Genomic DNA, 20,471 nt, shown 5'->3' with positions numbered 1-20,471 from the left:
TTCCGCCAATCATCGCAGAGCCAGGTTCCGCCCCTTGATAACTGGCCACAGCCCAACCCTGCCTTCTTCGTAGGCATTTAGTTTCCTCCGCTCCGCGCTCCTTCTCGAGTCTTGCAGCTGTACCGCCCCCCTACCTCCGCTCCAGTCTAAATTAGTATTTTCTAGCCATTCCTCATATAGAGTTCCGCCGCCCGCCAACGCAAGGCCCTATAGCCCGCCTCCCCGCCCAGTGCGCTGCTACTCCCACTTCTATACAAGTCCTGCTTCCGCTGAGCAGCGTGGAGTGCGACACCGCCCCCTGGGTGTTTTGGCAGCTGTCTCGGAGACCCTCCTCGGCCAATCAGCCAAAGACAGCCTCCCCTCCCCCCGGTCCTCCCAGGCTGTCTGTCTTGTCCATCAATCCCATTTAGGCCAATCAGGGTGAGCAGGCGCCCCCAGACTCTGTCAACTGCCCAGTGTCTTAGTCCTTGAGCCAATCAACACGGCGAATCGCCGGGGCCGGACTCACCCCCTCCCCGGACCCTCCCGCGGCCATCCGCGGTCCGTCAGTTCCCCTCTAGCCAATCAAGGCCTAGCTCTAAGGGTTAGGGCCCGCCCCTCACCCCCACCTCCCGGAGCCTCACGTTCGTTCTGTGCGGCTACGGCCAACCAGCGAGCGGCGGGACGCTGGGCTCCGCCTCTATGGGCCCACGTGAGCGGTGGGGAAACGCAGGGGCGGCTTGTAGGTGCCGCCGCCGCCGCCGCCGCCGCCGCCGCCGCCGCCTCCTCCTCCGAGCCAGGCCTGGGGGGCGGTGGGGCCGCGCATGGAGCCCCCGCCCCCCGGAGCTGCTTAACACTGCCACCACAGCGGCAACGCTGTGCACAGGTGAGCCCCGGGTCTGGAGGGTGGGGATCCGCGTCCGTGACCCCTCATATCCTTCCCGCCCCCGCGCAGGGGATGTGGCTTGGCCCGTGGCCTGATGGTATTCGATTCCCCACCAGTACCACCACGGCTGGTGGATCTGCCCGTGGCGTGGTATCCTCCCTTTGCCCCTTGTAGTGGATCTGACTGTGGCCTAATCCCCCCTTCCGTTTTATAATGGATCCGTCTGTGTGTGTGCTTGAATTTCTCCCCATCCCAACTTACAGTGGACCCGTCCATATTCTTGCCCCCACCCCTACTTACAGGGGATCAGTCTGTGGGCTTGTCCGACCCCTTCTTATAGCAGGTGAGTCTGCGTGCTTGTATTGCTCCTGTCCTCAACTTTCAGGGAACCCGTCAGTGGCCTTGTTTGTTCCACCTCTCCTTTTCCTTGTACTGAATTAATCCGCGGCGTTGTACCCCCACCCCTCTTGAATAGTCTGCGAATTTGTTTTCCTTCCTTCTCCAGTCCCCCAGATCATCGGTGCATGGCTTTATCTCCCCGCCTCCCCCCCCCACACACACACACCCCATTTTATAATGGATCAGTCACATCCCCCAGTAATCAGTCCATTGCCCTATCTCTTCCCCCTTTTTGTACACTGTCATTTAGTGAGCTTCTCCCATCCTTTTAATTCTGGGTCCGTCTAGTGTTTTGTATCTCCCCAGTTCCAGGAGCCCAGGCCATAGCCTTGTGCCTGTCTCTTTTTAATCAAGTCTGTGCAATGGCTGTTCTCCCTCTCCACTGTAATGCATCAATCAGGGAGCTTTTCTGCTCCCCTTCCTTCCAGTTCCAGAGTTCCCTCCAATTCAAGTTCCCTCCAGTGCCTGACCTTAGTCCACCGCCCCCACACCACCACCACCACTTTTGTGGAGCTTTCCTGCTACCTGTGTGTTTGCAGTCACACACATCCCCACACTTACCCTTCCCTGAATCCAGTGCTTTTATTTTTTCCCCTCCTTTCCTTGTGCTGGCTCAGTCCATGACCTTCCCTTCCCCCCCCCTTTAATAATAGTGGATCATTCTGTGTGCTTGTTGAACCCAGGTCTTTTTTACTCTAGAACACACCACCTCACACTCTTAACCACCAAGACATTCTGCCTCACTACAGTAAATGAACACATTATTGATAATGTTAATGCCAGTAGGAGCTAACATTTATCAAGCACATACTATGTACTGGGCATGCTTTTTTAAAGTATTTTATATTAGTGCACTCATTTAATCTTCACCACAACTCTATGAGATAGGTACTATTATTATCCCCATTTCACAGATGAGAAAACTGAAGCCTGGGGGAGTTAAATACCTTATTCAAAGGTCACCTAGTAAGTACCAAGTTAGGTTGCCCCTCAGGGCAATGGAATAATTTGTGAGGCTCCCCTCTCTAACCTCATTGTATACCCCACATTAGCCTCACTCTGTAAAAACCAAATTAATTCCCATCTTCAAGCTTTAATGCTTGCTGTTCCCCCTGCCCGCAGAGCTGTCTCCACACCTTGTCCCAGCACCCACTCACCCCTAGTCCCAGCAGCTACATGACCTTAGGTTACTGGTTTAACCACCTTCTCTCTGCACCTGTTTACTCTCTTGTAAAATGGGAGAATCAGAATGAGAACCCAAACCTCCCCAGTGTATTTAAAGAATTCCTGTGTTAATGAAAATAAAACAAGTTATCTCTCCGACCTGACCTCCTACACCTCCACCCTCTCCATAACTCTGCTCCAGCCACACTGGCCTCCTCCTCATGGTCCTCCAACACACATGGCACAGTCCAGCCTCAGGGCCTTTGCATTGGCTATTCTCTCTGCCAAGAACACTCTCCTCCCAGATATCTGCTATGGCTCCTTTCAAGGCTCTGTTCAAATGTCAGCCTCTCAGGGAGGCCCTCCCTGACCATCTTTTTAAAAGAGATCCCTGGACCCACGCACCCAGGAGGACTCACACCCCTTCCCTGCTTTGTCTCTTTGCCCTTTATCACTATCTGGCATACTGTACTGTTTACCAGTTCACTGTGTTTTTTGTCTGTCTCTCCCCATTAGAATGGGAGTCCCATGAGAACTTACAGTTTTTGCCTGCTTATTCACTGCTGTGTCTCCAGCACCTAAAAATGTACCTGATATACAGCTGGTGCCCGTTAAGACTGTATTGCATGAATGAATGGAAAAATAATTTCAGACAAAGCAGGGTGGGAGATAGATGGCAATGAAGAGGGGACATAAGAGCTAGTTAAGAATCTAATTAGCTGGGACTATTCATTCAACAGTTACTGAGTACCAGGCACTCTTCTAGAAGGTGCCAAGAATATGGGAGGGAACAAAACAGGCAGAAATCTCTGCCCCTGTGCAGCAGACAATTAGTAGAGGAGAGAGCCTATATAAATACAACAATAAGTAAGACTAGATAGTATTTTAGAGAAGTGCTATGTGAAGAAGGGAAGGTATACATTGAGTATTGGGGTGTTTGAAAATCTAAGGGTGGCCGGGGCAGCCTCACTTGAAAGGTGACTTTTGAATTAAGACCTGAATTAGAAGGTGAGGGAGGGTGCCATAATATCTAGGGGAAGAGTGCACAAGGCAGAGGGAACAGCCAGGGCAGAGGCCCTGAGGTTGCCTAGTGCCTGGCATGTTCAAGGAACATAAAGGAGGCCAGTACAGATGGAGTAGAGTGAGCAGGGGAGAGAAGGGTAGGAGGTGAGGTCAGAGAGGTGATGGAAGCCAGATGGTACAGGCAGGGGAAGGGGCAGAGGGGATGTGTTTTGAGAGGGAGAAGGTTGACATACTAGCCAATAGCTAACATTTGTTGAGTATCTGCCATGTGCCAGAGATGCTTTTCTAAGTCCTTTATGTATACTTTTCTAAGTCCTTACAAGGATTTACTGATCTAAACCCTTGACACATTTAATCCTCACAAAACCCTTTGAGATAATGGCATTTTTGAGAGGAAGAGATTCCCATTTTACAGATGAGGAAACACAGAGATTTAAGTAAGCTGTTCAAGGTCACACAACTAGAACAGGACAGAGGAGTATGACGCTGACAATCCGGAGAGAGTAGATTTGCAAGGGCAGACAGGTTATTCAGCATATTGGATCATGCAGGGGAAGAATGAATTCTACCTAGGGAGAGGGCAGAACTGGATGATCGTGTAATAAAGGGTTTCATCAGGTACAGGATGGGGAAAGGACACCCTGGCAGGGAGACCAGCACATGCATATCCTCAGAGGTGGGAATTCTCCTGGTGCGTTAGGGGAACTGTGAAGAGGTAAGGGTGACCACAATGTAGCATGCCAAGCTTGTGTCCCCCTCAGAGCCTTTGTACATATATTCCGTCTGCCTGAAACACCCTTCCTACAGACATTGACATGGCTTTGCTACTGCTTCTCCTTCAGGTGTCTGTTCACTGTCACCTCCTCAGGGAAGGCATCCCAATTACTCTTTAACATCTTAACCTTTCTATGGTTCTCTTCAGAAAGAGCCAGTGTTATAAGGCGGTTAGGATCGCTAATTAGAGCCAAACTACCTGGGTTTGAGTCCCAGCTCTGCCAGCTTCTAGCTGTGTGACCTTGGGCAAGTGACTTAACTTCTCTGTGCCTCCACGGTCTCATCTGAAAAGTGGGGAGAATACTAATAATACCCACCCTATAGTGTTCGTTTGAAGATTAAACGAGGAAAATTATTAAAACAGTGTGTAATGCATAGCTACAAGCTGTGACTGGTTGCTATTTTTTTTAATTAATATTATTATTCATAGCAGATCCGGAGATGTCTAACAGGCCTCTGAAACTGACCATCTCCAAAATTCGCCTCCTTATCTCCTCCGCTACAGCCTGCTCTCCCCCAGTTTTCCCTATCTCAATTGATCACATCTCCACCCTTGCAAGTGAAGTCTCTCTCTCACCTACCATGGCATGTCAGCAAATCCTGCTGGCTCTCTCTTCAGATTTTATCCAAAACTCAGCCACTTCTCACTAATTCTGCTGCTACCACCATCCATCATCTCTCACTTGGAGTATTGCAGTAGCCTCTTCAGCCCCTGCAGTCTGTTCTCCTTACACCAGCCAGGCTCCAAGTCACAGCATGTCACCCCTCTGTTCTCAACCCTCTCCTGGCGCCTTTCTCACTCAGAGTAAAAGCCAAAGTCCTTACAATGCCCAAAAAAGCCTTCCTCAGTCTGATCCCTGTTACCTCTCTGTTCTCATCTCCTACTGCTTTTGACTTCCCTACCCCACTCCAACCACACTGAACTCCTCTCTTTCCCTGTAACATGTCAGGCACTCACTAGCCTCAGGGCTGCTTACAGTGACTGTTCCCTCTGTCTGGATTGCTTTTCCCCCCAGATGTTCCCAAGCCATACTCCATCACCTTTTTCAGGGCTTTACTGAAATGTTCCCTCATCGGTGACTACCCTGCCCTGGCTACCCAGTTTATAATTTGAAAAATAATGGTTATTGTGATAACATATATAAAAAACACAACATTTCCCATTTGAACCATTTTTAAGTGTACAAGCCTGACTACCTTTTTAAAAATAGCAACTCCTTCTGGCTTTATTTTTCTCCATACCTCTTATCACCATCTGACATACTCTTCACTTGTTTATCTCGTTTCTCGTCTGTCTTCCCCCACTAATGTGTAAATTCCACTAGAGCTGGGATTTTTGTCTTGTTTTCTTCATACCTGTATCCCCAGCACTTGGCCCACAGTAGGCACTCAATAAATGCTTGCTCAGTGAGTGCAATGAGTAGAAGTCAACACATTTGAGTAAGGTATATTACTAGGATTCTTATTAGAAGTCAAGGTGAAAGATGGGATAATAAACCAAATTCAATACCCTGTATGCTATTGAGGCTTGAAACGTACCATCAGATTTCACTTAACTGATAGGTTCTGTTGGCAGCCCGAGGAGGAACTGGTGAAATTGCCTTTCTTGGCCACCAGGAGTCACACTGAACCCTTGGGGCCTCTGAACCAAGTGGGCTTTAAAATAAGCTCAAATGGGGTCTCTAATGACAAGACTCTCCAATCTGGACACTACTGTTCATGGCTTTGTGACTTGTATAATTGCCTAAAGCTGTGTCTGCTCAATGAATTTCAAAACAAACCGGTCATAAGAGGATCGTACTGTATATTTCATGAGAGATTAAAGAATCAAGTTGTAAATAATAGAGGGAGGTTCTTTGAAACTGGCTGATTTGGAAAGATTTTATTCTTAACCCAGTCATCCCAGCCAGGTGAACAGTTGATGGATGAAAGCTCATATCCCTCTGGAAAAGGAAACGCGTGTTTATTTCCTGTTTGCTCTCAGGAAAGAGAGCAGGGATGGGGGTTGCAGGGAGGGATCCTGTTCTCTGTGGGACATGCTGAGAGAAGGCAGTCATTGGCAAGGGGGCAGTTTAGTCTAATGGTTAAGGGCTTTTGACACCCGGAAGCTGACAACCTAGGTGCAAATCCTGGCCCTGCCGTTTTATAGCTGTATGACCCTGTGCAAGTCATTTAGATACTTTGTGCCTTAGCTTCCTCATCTATAAATTAATGATAATAGACTGCCTACTCATCAAAGTTCTGGTGAGGGATAAATAAGTCATTATCTATAAAATTAACAGTACAGGTCTATATTCCTGTATCTAAAACCCTCAGTGCCAGGTATGTTTCAGAATTTAGAATTTGGGGGATTTTAGAAAGGTAACATGGTGCATATACAATATGTTACATAACAGCCTTGATAGGCTCTGTAGTCAACCACATTCATATTTCTGCAGTGAAATGTATGAATATTCACGCTCATTAAGAGTTAGTAAAGACCAGAAAGGAAGGGCCTTGTGTCATTTTACATTGGGTTTTACCTGTCAAAAGAGTCACAAAGAAGCTTTTTTGTTTTTAGAGCTTTTTAAATTATGGGATAGCGGATCAGGAATTATGAACAAGTGAGTAGCTATTATTTCTTTAGAACTTACCATACCCCAGGCATATTATATATTTTTTTTTTATATTGTGTTCTGTTTAATTTGTTTTTTTTTTTTTATTTATTTTTTATTGACTTTGTAATAATATTACATTAAAAATATATATGTGAGGTCCCATTCAACCCCACCCCCCCACCCCCCCTCTCCCCCCCCCAACAACACTCGTTCCCATCATCATGACACATCCATTGGATTTGGTAAGTACATCTTTGGGCACCTCTGCACCTCATATACAATGGTCCACATCATGGCCCATACTCTCCCCCATTCCATCCAGTGGGCCCTGTGAGGATCCACGATGTCCGGTGATTACCCCCGAGGCGCCATCCAGGGCAGCTCCACGTCCCAAATACGCCCCCACCTCTCATCTCTTCCTGCCGTTCCCCATACCCATCGTCCACCATGTCCACTTTTCCCAATCCAATGCCACCTCTTCTATGTGGACATTGGATTGGTTGTGTCCATTGCACCTCTATGTCAAGAGGAGGCTCAGATTCCACATGGATGCTGGCTGTCCAGGCATATTATATTTAAGCCACACAATCACCCTATAAACTAGGTATATTATTGTGTCTATTTTACAGATGAGAATGTTATCTACCCCTATTTTACAGATGAGAAAATTGAGATACAAAGAGGTTAAAGAATATGCCTAGAATGGGTGGATTTGGAAATCTGAACGGGGGCAGATTGGAGTTCTCTGTATGGGTTTTGTAATATTTTTGCAAATGTCCTGTAAGCTTGAAATTATTTCAAAATAAAAAGTTTAAAGTTAAAAACAGAATATTCCTAGGGTCACACAACTATTAAGTGGCAGAACCAGGAATTGAACCCTGGCCGTCTAGCTCCCAAGGCTGGGCGATCATCCAGTATACTATTTTGCTTTTCTGCTGAGAGCAGTGCCTGGCATGTATCTTTATACAATAAATGTTTGTTGTCGCTGCTACTGTTATTATCAAGTAGAAGAACATATAGAAACAGTAACTGGTCGAAGGAGTGGGGGGTAGAGGGATGGAAGAGAACAGATATTCAGTTCCAGAAAGGCTTCCTACAGGAAAGGACCACTGAGCTGACACTTGAAAGGTGAGGAAGACGGTTAGGTAGAGGAAGGGAGCCCCAGATGGAGTGACCAGCCTTTGCTTGGGCCTGACAAAAGAAACCTCCTGAAAATTTTGAAACTGTTATAGTAGAAGAGAAAATGACAGAGGTCAGGTGAGGTGAGAGGGACTGTATTAGGTACCTATTTCTTTGGTAACATCACAAACTTAATTGCCTAAAACAACACAAATATATTATCTTCCAGTTCTGTAGGTCAGAAGTCAGACACAAGCCTCACTGGGCTAAAATCAGGGTGTCAGCAGGGCTGCCTTCCTTTCTGGATACTCTAGGGGAGAATCCATTTCCTGCTCATTCAAGTTGTTGACACAGTTTAGTTCCTTGCAGTCATAGGACTGAGGTCCCTGTTTCCTTACTGAATGTCTGCTGAGGGCCATTCCCAACTTTAACAGGCCGCCCTCAATCCTTGGCTCACAGCCGCCTTCCTCCATCTTCAAAGCCAGCAATGGTAGGTCAAGCCCCCCTCATGCTTTGAACCTCTCCTGCCTCTTCTCTGAGCTACCTTTTGCCTCCCTCTTCCACTTTTGTAGAGCTCATATGATTAATTAGACCCAGCAATCCAAGATAGTCTCCCTATCCAAAAGTCTGTAGTCTTAATGCCATCTACAAAGGTCCTTTTGCCATGTAATGTAACATATTCACAGGTTCCGGAGATCAGGATGTGAGCAAAAATTCACATTTGCCCCACCTGCAAAATATATTCATACCATCCCAGGGTCCCCAAAGGCTCATCCCATTACAGCGCTCATCCAAAGCCAGGCCAATGAGCTTAGAACTTAGTCTGAGGCTGCTCAGGGAACAGTGGCGAGGTTTGGGGACTGAGGTGAAGGCAAGAAGACAAGAAAGGAGTCCTCCCCCTGCTGACCTCTGCCCTCTCCTGTGTCCACAGCCTCTCTGCTCTGAGCTGTCTGCCCTCCAGGTACCACTGGAATGGCGTGAGTGCTTCCCCAGCGATGGACCCCTCTGTGACGCTGTGGCAGTTTCTGCTGCAGCTGCTGAGAGAGCAAGGCAATGGCCATATCATCTCCTGGACCTCACGGGATGGTGGTGAGTTCAAGCTGGTGGACGCAGAGGAGGTGGCCCGGCTGTGGGGGCTGCGCAAGAACAAGACCAACATGAATTACGATAAGCTCAGCCGGGCTTTGCGGTACTACTACGACAAGGTAAGGCCTCTGCTACCAGTGCCAGGAACCCCCAGCGTTGATAGCAGTTATTTCATTTTCTTGTCTTCAGTGCTGTAGCCATGACTTTGAAAACAACATTAAAAATTGCCCCTTCTTACCCTATCCTCTGGCACCCTCAGACCAGTCGGGTCCCTGAATAGTTACAGCAGTTATTTTTATCTCTTGGACTTACTGCTTTGGCTAACCTGTTCATGGCAGTGTGAATACTGACCCCTGCTCACCCTATCCTCTGAGATCCCCAGAACAATGCTGTCCTGCCACATCCCACACAACACCTAATTTGCTTGCCTGCTTCCTCTGGCCAAAACTTTGAAAGCGCTAATTAAAATGAGCCTTCCTCATTCTGTCCTCTGGAAACCCTGCAACAGTACTGGACTCCCCAAGTTCTTTCATATTCTTATCTTATGCCTGAAATCAAAACCTCCATGACAATTGCAGACTGACCTTTTCCTCACCCCAAACTCTGGAACCCCCAACATTTTTATCAATTAATTTCATTTTCCTCACTTATGCCTTTCGCTAAAACTTCCAAAATAATATGTATCATGCCAGCTGCACACCCCATCCTGGATCCCCAGAGCAGTAGTGCTCCACCCCAATATTTATATCAATTATTTGACTTTATCATCTTATTCCTGTTCCTAAATTTTAAATATCCCTCATCCTGTCGTCTCAGACCCTCAAACCAGCACTAGATTCCACCACCACCATCCCCATATTTATGTTATTTCATTTTATTTCCTTAACTGAAACCTCCCAAACAATATTCATATCCCTTTACATTCCTCTTCTGAGAAACACAAACCCGCCCTGTGACACACCTGACTAGTATTAAGACACCCCCCAGAGTGGCCCAATGCCCCCCCAGGCTATTCTTGCCCCCCATAACAGCCCTTGACCTGTGCTGCTCTCCATTAGAGTTTATAGCATTTATTCTGTTTTCATATTTTATTCCTTAAGCTCAAACCTCCAAAACTATTAATAATGAGGCTACTACCTCACCCTGTCCTCGGGGACCATCAGAGCAGCCCTAAGACCTTCCAGAACTTCCTGAAATACTCCAAACATGCTCTATGACCCACTCAAGTCAGCTTTAAGATCCCCCCCAATATTTATGCCAGTATTTTAATGTTCTTACTTTTACTCTCAGTTAATTCATTTTCTTACTGCTTTAGCAAAAACCTCCACAGCAGTATTAATAATGAGGCCTCCTCATCCTGTCCTCTAGCATGATCTCACCCTTTTTCACTTCGCTTTAAATAATCCTCTATATAAATAATAATTCACCACTCTTTTCTTCTCCATCACTTTAGTCTCTTCCAACATTTATATCTGTTATTTCATTTTCTTGTCTTATTGCATTAGCTAGTCTCCAAGACTGTGCCCTGACAGGGACCCCCAAAGCCTGACCCTGTCGGTCCACAGACACCCCTGGTTCTTAGGGCCAGAAGGAGCACCTAATCCTACCCCAACTCACCCAGATGGGCCCCATTGTGGAGAGGAGCCTGTGTGTGTGTATCCGAGGTGGAGGGGTGGGGGGCAGTCAGACAGGTGGAAATGAAGAGTAACAGGGAGATGTGAAGCAAGATGGGATGGGAAGAAGCCAGGAAAGAGAGAAAAAGACAGTAGACTAAAGAAAGAATTGTGGAGGGGAGAATAGAGGGGGAGGAGAGACTGGGGAGGGGTAACAGAGAGGGGAATCTGGGTAAGGGGGAGAAAGAGAGAGATACTAGTATGGGGGTGGAGACTGAGGGAGGAGAAGGAAGGAGTCCAAAAATCGAGAAAGAGATGGCTGATGCGAAATGGGCTGGGAGGGGGAACATGTGGGGAGGCATACAAGAAGAGGGACAGTGTCTTATGTTAAAAGACAGGAAAGGGGCAAGTGTGAAGAAGGACACTAGAAGAAGGGACACACCCCTCCATCCCCTCCTCTCCCACCCACAACTTCCGTCCACCCTGCCTCTTTCCTCTGAGGCCTTCTATCCTGTCTCCTCCCTCTCCAGAACATCATCCGCAAGGTGAGCGGCCAGAAGTTCGTCTACAAGTTTGTGTCCTACCCCGAAGTCGCAGGGTGCTCCACTGAGGACTGCCCACCACAGCCCGAGGTGCCTGTTGCCTCCGCTCTGGCAAATGTGGCCCCTGCTGCTATACACACCACCCCTGGGGACACCACCTCAGGGAAGCCAGGCACACCCAAGGGCACAGGAATGGCAGGCCCAGGCGGCTTGGCGCGCAGCAGCCGGAATGAGTACATGCGCTCAGGCCTCTATTCCACCTTCACCATCCAGTCCCTGCAGCCACAGCCCCCACCTCAGCCACCCCCCCATCCTCGGCCTGCTTCAGTGCTTCCCAACACCGCCCCTGCAGGAACAGCAGCACCCCCCTCAGGGAGCAGAAACACCAGTCCAAGCCCTTTGGAGGCCTGCCTGGAAGCAGAGGAGGCCGGCCTGCCTCTGCAGGTGAGGAGTGCAATATGGAAATTAAGTAAGAGCAGGGGGTGAGGAGGGGGGCTGGTAGGAGAAGAGACATAGAAGTTCTACTCGAAGAGATGGGGTGGGAGGAGGGACATGGGGGTTCCACGGAGAGGAGACCTATGGAAGTCCTGAGAAGGAGGAAGAGGGACATCAAATGTACTACAATTAGTAGTTACCTGGCATATAGTAGGTGTCCTGAAAGTATTTGTTTAATGCACTGGTTCTCACATAGAATCACCTAGATGACAGTTAAGACACAAATGGCCAGACTCACACCTCCAGAGTTTGTGGTACTGGGGAGAAGCGCGAAAGTTTCCAGATTCATCTAATGCTGGTCCTTAGCGCAAGGTTTTCAGAACCACTGTTTTAATGAATGAGGGAGATATCCGTGGGAGAGCCCCCTCCCCACTCAACTGGGGCAGCTCCAGCTGCCCATCAGGTTGTCTCTCCCCAGATGGTCTGCCCCCAGTGGGAGGATCTGCCCCAGAGGAAGCCCCGCTTCCCTGGGATATGCAGTCTTGCCCGTAGTCCAAAGCCCAGCAGTCCTAAACCCAGTCTTCCGAGGGAAATCATTAGCTGGCCCACAGGGGAAAGCCTCGCTACCCCAGGAGCCCTTACGCGCCCCCTCTACCTCTACACCCGCTCCTCTCCCAGGTCATCCTGACCCCGCCCGAGGCCCCGAACCCGAAATCGGAAGAGCTGAGTATGGAGCCCGGGCCGGGCCGCCCACTGCCCCCAGAAGTGAAAGTGGATGGTCCCAAGGAAGAATTAGAAGCAGCAGCTGGTGGGGAGGCGGGGTTTGTGCCGGAAGCCGCTAAGGCTGGGCCGGAAATCCCTCCCGCGGAGGGTGGCCCGGCCCGGCTGGCCCCGGTCGTTATGGAGACGACAACGCAGGCGGCGGGCCTAGCGGCCTCCACAGCTTCCAGCACAGAGATTGCCCAGCCACAGAAGGGTCGGAAGCCCCGGGACCTGGAGCTTCCGCTCAGCCCCAGCCTGCTGGTTGGGTCGGGACCCGAAAGGACGCCAGGATCAGGAGCCGGCTCTGGCCTGCAGGCCCCGGGGCCAGCGCTGACGCCCTCCCTGCTTCCGACACATACGTTGGTGAGTGTCTGCGGAGGGGCGGGACAGAAGTCCAAGACAGGTGGGATTGGCGCGCGATGGACAGCTGGGAGGAGTTAGGCTGAAAGTGAGGGTGTCAATGGTTGTCGCTGGGCGCAGCGCGGCCCGCTGGAGGGTGGAGCCGCTGAGTGTGATTGGCTGAGCTGAGGCCCCAGGGCTGGGACTTGATTGATTGATTAGTTGAGGGCACGTGAGACTCCAGTGCCGGGCAGGGAGAGATTGGCTGTCCAAATGAAAAGCAGGTCTAGGGGATTTTGTGGGCAGGGACTACTGAGGGGTGTGAGGCCTTAGGTGGAAACTGCTTGTGGGTTGGGGCATGGCTCATGGAGCTTTAGTGGGGTTTTTTGATCTGGGATTTACTTAGTGGGAGATTTCCTGTGAGGTATATGGTTAGGGCTTAAGAGTTGGAGGTTGAGCCTGAGCTGTTGGGCTCCTGACTTGTGAGGTTTGAGAATGGCAAGTGGACGTGATCTTGTGGGTGGTCTTGCCCGATGAGGTCTCAGGAAATGCTGGGGTGATAGCTGATAGGCTCTTGGGAGTTCTGTGTAAAGTCTGAGAGATGCCTACGGGCGTGGCCTTAATAGTTATGGCCTAAGCCTGTGTAGTTTTGAGGTACAACCTGGAGATTCTGAATGGGAAATCTGTAGTGCAGCCAGAACAAAGTTCCTTCTGCTTCTCTTCCCACACCTGCCCTCTGCTCACTTGAGCTCCAACCATCCCTTCCCCACAGACCCCGGTGCTGCTGACACCCAGCGCACTGCCCCCCAGCATTCACTTCTGGAGCACCCTGAGTCCCATCGCACCCCGTAGCCCGGCCAAGCTCTCCTTCCAGGTAGGATCCCTGTTGCCCCTCTTGGAGAGGGTAAGAGACCCTAGTATGGCCCCAATCTGTGACTTCTCACTATTTCTGCCCCCAGTTTCCATCCAGTGGCAACACCCAGGTGCACATCCCTTCCATCAGCGTGGACGGACTCTCGACCCCCGTGGTGCTCTCCCCAGGGCCCCAGAAGCCATGACTTCCACCACCACCACCACCCCCTGCTGGAGTCACTCCATCCATGCCCCCCGACTTCTCTGTGGCCAGCTGTCTCCAGGAGAAACGCAGTTCAACTGACAGACTCTTGCGCTGGTTGTGATGGGGTGGGGATTCTTGGGAAGAAGGATCTCTCGATAATCCCCCCCACCCCCTGCCCACACACACAGAAAAACGCCAACTTTGTTCTTCCTCGTCAGTTCCCCAGTGGCCGACCTTACACATCCCCTACTTTTGCCGTAGGGGCGGTTTATTTATTTATTTTTTGAAGGCCACTGGGAAGAGCCTGGCCCATCCCTTTTGGGGGTGGTGGTGAGGACATTTCCCCCATTTCCACATTTTTCCCCCAAGACAAGACACTCGGGGTCTGGCATGAGGAGGACTTTTCTTTATTTATTTTTCAGCCAGCCCTTGGGGAGAGGAGGTGGCCCTTTCTCCATTTTGGGGTGTGGGTAGAAAGCTAGCTTGTTTTATTTTACTATTCCTGGACACACCCAAGGGTCCAGGAAGAATTTGCACCATTTTACGGTTTGGGAGACCTGGCCAAGGAAGAATCACCCCCTTGGAATAGGAATTTCCACCTCCCCAACCTTTCTTTCAGACAGTTTGTCCTTTTCTCAACCAATTTTCTGACCAGGGAGGAATGCCCCCTTTCCTCTTCTCCTCCCTGAGAAGCCATTCCTTTGTCTGCCAAACTCCCTGGGGTCCTGCCTGTTACCTCCCAATGGAGGGTTTTTTTGGGGGGTGGTTCCCGTCTGGGGGACCCCTCCAGCCAGTACTCCAGGTCTCCCTGTCCCTCTACCCCCTGCCATTTTGATAGTATAATCTATTTTTAAACAGGACTTTTCAATAGGGGAGAGGGGGGCATCTCTTCCTGTATCTGAGATGGGGGTGGGTGGGAAGGAAGGGGTTTAGGGGGAATCTTCCTGCCACCCCCAAGTGTTTATTTTTGATACCAAACATGTATTTTCAGCTCCCTCCCTCCCAGCCCCCCAATTTCCTGCAGGCGGGTACGAAGGACCCTTTAAGTGGCCCTGGAGTTGGGAGGGAGGAATGGGGGACATAAAGCCTGTCCTGTCTCAATTCCAGGCTAGAGAGGATGGGTTCAAAGACTCTTGGGCTCACCTATCAGCAATGGCCCAGCCCAGGCCTGGGGACCTGGGGGTTGGTGATTTGGGGGACGGTGCTACACCTGTCTCCACCGTTTGTTTTACTTCCCCAAAATGGATTTTTTTTTTCTAAGAGTCCCAGAGAATGGGTAATTGTTCCTGTAAATATATATTTTTAAAGGTGATGCTAGAGGCTGCTGGCATTTTTTTCCCCTGATGTCATCAGAACTAACTGATGATAGGCATGGCTTTGTGTGAAAGGCAGTGACGATGTGAGGCAGAGATTAATTGTAAGAGAAACAGCTTGTGGTGTATGTGTCAAAAGCAGTAGTAGAGATACAAATTGGCAAATGCGTGTGTGAGAGAGAAACTACAGAAAGCTGTGGTTGTGTGTATATAAGTGTGAAACCGTGTACAAGAGCATAGAAGCTGTGACCCCAAGCTTCTGACTTTGTGTCTATGTGGGAAACTGTGGTTGTGTGTCAGACTATCACTGTAAGACTGAGTGATTTAGACACCGTGAAATAAAATGGTGATATGTGTGAAATAATGTTTCTGAGAAGGTAGTAGGGACTGCACCATCAGTGGCTGTTTGAGAAGCCAATAGTGAGCAAGACAGACTGCAAAACTGAAACAACCTATGAGAGACTGTGAGCATAAAGCTGTGGTAGTGATTGTCAGAGACGGTGTGTAGGTAGGAAACCTCACTGTATGTAAGAAGGTGGCTTAGTGTTTGAGAAATGAAATGTGTGTGCAACTGTTCATCCAAGGCTATGTCAACTAAAGTAACAGGAGTGGATCTGTGAGAAGTATGAGGAAAAAATGACATGAGGCCAAATAGCTGACTGAGACACAAGATAAGAGAATGTGTGATTGTATGTATAAAAACTGTTTATGAGAGACTGTAATAAAGATTGTATATTTGAGAAACTGAGGAAAAAATGACTGGGACTGGGAGAGTATGAGACTGTAATTGTGTGTGTATGTGTGTGAAACTGAGAGATGAGAGGCAAATTGATTTACAGTTACTCTTACAAGCTAGTGAGTGTATATATGAGAGTGTTCGAGAAAATGAGTGACTGAAAAGGTATGAAAGACCACATAATTGTGTCTGAGTGAAAGAAAAGAACTGTTCATGAGAAACTGGCAACCAGAAGTCAGTGACTGTGTGTGTATGTGTTACAGTTTGCTAAGACTGCCAATGCAAAATATAAGAAATGGGTTAGCTTTTATAAAGGGAATTTATTAGGGTAAAAGCCAAAGTTCTGAGGCTGCAAAAGTTTCCAAATCAAGGCATCATCAGAGATGCTTTCTCACCAAACGTTGGCTGCTGGCAGATCCTGGACTCTTGCCCTGTGGCAAGGCAAAATGGCAGCTCTCCACCTGGGTCTCTGCCTTCTCCTCCAGGCCTTTTTCTCTGTCAGCTTCGAGCTGCTCCATGGGATTTGCCTCTCAGGGGCCTCTTTTTGTGCCTCTGGTTCCACTGATTCCAGCCTCTAGCCTCTCAGCCTCTCGGGGATTCTCTAGTCCTCTCTCACATGGCAGGATAAAAATGGCAGCTGTCTTTCTCTGTGTATTTCTGCTTCCAGTTCTCAGTTTGTATAAGACCCCAGCAAGAGGGCAGAGACCCAGCCTGAGTCGCACCTGAACACTGACATAGTCCAATCAAAGGCCCTAAAGCGATCTAACAAAAAGGTCCCTGAGGGAGATGTGGCTCAAGCAGTTGGGTGCTTGCCTCCCACATGGGAGGTTCTGGGTTCAGTTCCATGCCTCCTAAAGATGAGCAGACACAACAAGCAGATAATGAGCTGACAGACAAGGGAGCCATCTCAGGGAGGGGGGTCCCTTAACTAAGTCTAATGCAATCAAAGGGTCCCACACCCACAGGAATGGATTAGTTCAAAAAACATAATCTTTTCTGGGAGTCACAAAACTTCAAACTGTCACAGCATGTGTGTGTGAGAAACTGAGTGAGAGAAAATGAGTGACTGAGACTGTGAGTGTATGAAACATTACGGAAGAGACTAGATCGGGGACTATATGAAAAACTGAGAAAGTGAAACTGAGTGAATGAGACACTGGGAGACCATGCCATTGAGGGTGTGAGAGAAACTTCATGACAGATTGTACTAATGACTATAAGTCAGTAACTATGTAGGAAACAGAAAATGATTAGGGACTCCATGAATGGCTGAAAACACTTAGGAGACTGTTAGTGTGAGTGGGACAGTTATGAAACTGAGAGAGAAAATTTGTGTAGTCATGTGTATGAAACTGTTAAGTGAGTTACCATAATAGCAATTGTAAATCAATGACTATGTACAGTAGAAGCCAACACAACAAATGACCTGTGACTGACTGGATGACAGAGAGTGTCAAAGACTGGAATTGTATGTGGGTGTTTGGAACCTATTGGGATAGACTGTAGTTGTAACTGCAGATCAAATTTAAGTATATGAAGATGACTTTGAGGGGGAAAAAAATGACTGAGAAACCAAATAGGTGGCTGAAACTGTGGGACTGATTGTGGATGAATGTGAGACTGATTATGAGAGACTGTCAATGAAGCTCTAAATCGTGGATTGCATTTGTATGTAAGAAAAAAATATGTGAGAGAAAATGAGTGAGACGTGGTATAAGGTCAGGGGCTGTGATTGTATATGTGAATGAAACTTCACAAGGCTTTAAAAGTGATTCTAAATTAGTGACTATGTTTATGAGAAAACGAATGGGACCAAGTATGTGGTTGAAATTACAGTTGAGACTGTAATTGTGCACGTTTGTACACCATAAGCCAACTGTATAAAGAAAATGATGGTGTGAATGATTGAGAACAGGATGAGAGACCGATCATATGTGTGAAACTGTTACTGAGAGACTAATAGTGGTTCTGAATTGGTGACCACATATATCAGAGGCTGAGTGAGGGAAAGTGAGCATGAGACTGAATGGGTCTGAATATCTGAGTAACAGATCGTATGGGTATATGTCAAAGTCTTCACAAGGACTTTAGAAAAGGCTGTAGGAGAGTGGGTGTAGCTCCATGGTTTGAGTGCCTGCTTCCCATGTACGAAGTCCTGGGTTCAATCCCCAGTACCTCCTAAAAAGAAAACCTGCAAACCAAGGACTGGGCATGTTGGAAACTGATTGAGAAGAAATGTGATACTAGGTGACTGATACAGTGTCTAAGATACTATGTGATTACGTATGTGTGTGAAACTTCATAGATGACTGGTAGAGGCTATAATCAGGGTCTAGAGGTATGTGAAGAAGTGGCTTCAGTGAAGGTATGAGAAGTGGTGATTTTTGCCTATGTACATAAGAAACTTTATGAGAGACTATAGTGGTGACTAAGTCAGTGACTATTTGTGTGCCTGAGAAAACAAACAGGACAGCGTGACTGTGATTGCATGTATGTGAGAAACTGGTGAGAGAAAATGTTGGTGAGATTGACTGAATGAAACAGGATAATGAGATATTATGATTGTGTGTGGGAGACTGTGGTAAGATTGTGAATCGGTGACAGAAAATGATTCCCCGAGTGACAGAGCATGTCTGAGAGCCTGTGTAATTGAGTATGTATGTAAGCCTATTTGTAAAAGATGATACTAGAAGCTGTAAATCTAGAATGTCTTCATATATGTAAAAAAAAATGAGTTACTGAAACTGAATGAGACAGTGTATGAGACCACTGATTGGATGTGCCAGACCTAGGAGAAAACCCTCTTATGTTTGTCCTCTTCCTTCTCAGCCCCCTGGGCTGGCTTCTTCTAGTTCTCCAGAACTTGAAATGTGGGGCTTCCCCAAGGCTTTGCCTCAGGTTCCCTTTTCTCTTCCCAAAAGCCCTCTCTAGTGCTCACTTCGGGAGCACATATACAGAAGCCTTCTCTAGGGAAACTAATCTAATCCCAGGACTGGAAATACTACTTACCCATGATGGCATCCACACCAAGCTGTTCCTTGGTAGTTGCCAGAAGCGCTGAAGTCATATTTGTTTCTTTCATTTATTAATGTTTATGCACTCAGCAGATATTATCTACTTTATGCTTATGACAATCTAGGCCCTGCAGAAACAGCAGTCAACATTTGAGACGAAATCTCTGCCCTCCTGGAGCTGATATTTCAGTAAGAGAGACAGATAAAAAACATAAATATATAATAACAGGTAGTGAGGCAGTCAGTCATTAAATGAGACAAGACTCACTCTTTGTTGAAGTAAGGAATCTGCAGAGTCATTTTATTGCCTGAACTTGTTTGGGAGAAGATGAAAGTGCCAGCAATCCTCTTCAGCAGGGAATCCTTGTGAGTATTTATGCCATTTAGGAACAAAGAGAATATTGATTATAACTTTATTACCAGGGCAACAGGTGATTAAATAAAGCAGCCAACCAGAATTACAGGTTTCTCTGGGAGTTTGTTTTCATAGGGCAACACAGCACTGATGTCTGAAGTCTTAGAATCTTAACAAGACCACTTTGTTGAAATCAGTTTCAAAGGCAGGCTTAAATTATTTGAGAACAAAGTACATCCATAACAGACGGCATGCATCAACATGCATCTTACTGCCCATAAAACAAGACTGATATTCTTGCGGAATTTCTGCTTTAATACCTAACCATTTCACATTCTTTTATCCCATTTTAATTGGCGGGATGGTATTTCTTCCTCCATGAATGCAGGGGAAGTGAGACACTGCCTCCATACCTTGCTTAGACAACTTGCTAATTAAAGATTCTCGTTTTCAAAGCAGGCTCTGGAGTTTCACTCATTAGACTTTACTTATTAAAAAAAAAAAAAAAAGGAAAATGGCAGGTTTGTGGAGTTCACTTTTACCTGCGGGAAAATGGGCTGAGGAGGAATTAATTATTAACGGTAAAATAAAGAGCACATAGAATTGTTTTCTGAAGATGAAATCCATATAAAGAAAAAGAAAGAAAGAGAACAGGCCTTCACTAATGTGGCCCCTGGACCAGCAGTATCAGTATCACCTGGAAGCTTTTTAGAAATGCACACTCCTAAATCCGAGTCCAGACTGACTGAATTAGAAACTTTGGAGTGGGGCCCAGCAAGCTGTTTCAAGTAGCCCTCTAGATTCTGAGGCACACTAAGATTTGATAACCACTGGGCTTGAAATTGACAGGGATGCCATACTAGAAAGGTAGGTTGAGAAATCCTTCGTGAGGGAGGTGACATTTATTATGTCCCCTCCTTTAAAATGTCAGCTCCTCAAGGGTCTGTCTCATTCTCTGCACTGCCCATTGCCTAGAACAGCATCTGGCACTCAGTAGGTAATCAACAAATGGCTTATTGAGTAAATTTACCTAACAAACACAGAGTGCCTACTATATGCCAGGCACTCTTCAAACACTTAAAAATCTCAACTCCCGATCCTTGCCACAAACCCTACGATTTAGGTGCGGTCAGCATGCTCATTTTACAGAGGAGGAAACTGAGGCTCAAGGAGGGCAGTGTTACTCTGCTAGAATATGGCAGAGCTGGTTCTCTCCTAACTGCCCCCTCCACAGACCCCAAAAGTGTCCCCAGCTGGGCCCCCAGGAGAGCAGATGGC

The 20,471-nt window shown here is 47.6% G+C and overlaps 1 protein-coding gene and 1 pseudogene across 1 annotated transcript; both read left to right on the top strand.

The window, feature by feature from the left end:
- LOC101424284 (glutamine synthetase-like) overlaps positions 1 to 20,471 on the top strand; it is a 416,428-nt pseudogene that overhangs the window by 23,457 nt on the left and 372,500 nt on the right.
- Positions 669 to 19,648, top strand: ELK1 (ETS transcription factor ELK1). The gene is made up of 6 exons (XM_058291671.1): positions 669 to 865; positions 8,873 to 9,146; positions 11,171 to 11,626; positions 12,296 to 12,742; positions 13,491 to 13,592; positions 13,678 to 19,648. The coding sequence occupies exons 2-6, from the start codon at positions 8,937 to 8,939 to the stop codon at positions 13,774 to 13,776; spliced, it is 1,314 nt and encodes a 437-aa protein (XP_058147654.1). The 5' UTR covers positions 669 to 865; positions 8,873 to 8,936; the 3' UTR covers positions 13,777 to 19,648.

This window comes from Dasypus novemcinctus, chromosome X (assembly GCF_030445035.2).
Source record: "Dasypus novemcinctus isolate mDasNov1 chromosome X, mDasNov1.1.hap2, whole genome shotgun sequence".
Taxonomy (NCBI): Eukaryota; Metazoa; Chordata; class Mammalia; order Cingulata; family Dasypodidae; genus Dasypus; species Dasypus novemcinctus.
This window is presented reverse-complemented; position numbering and strand designations above follow the sequence as displayed.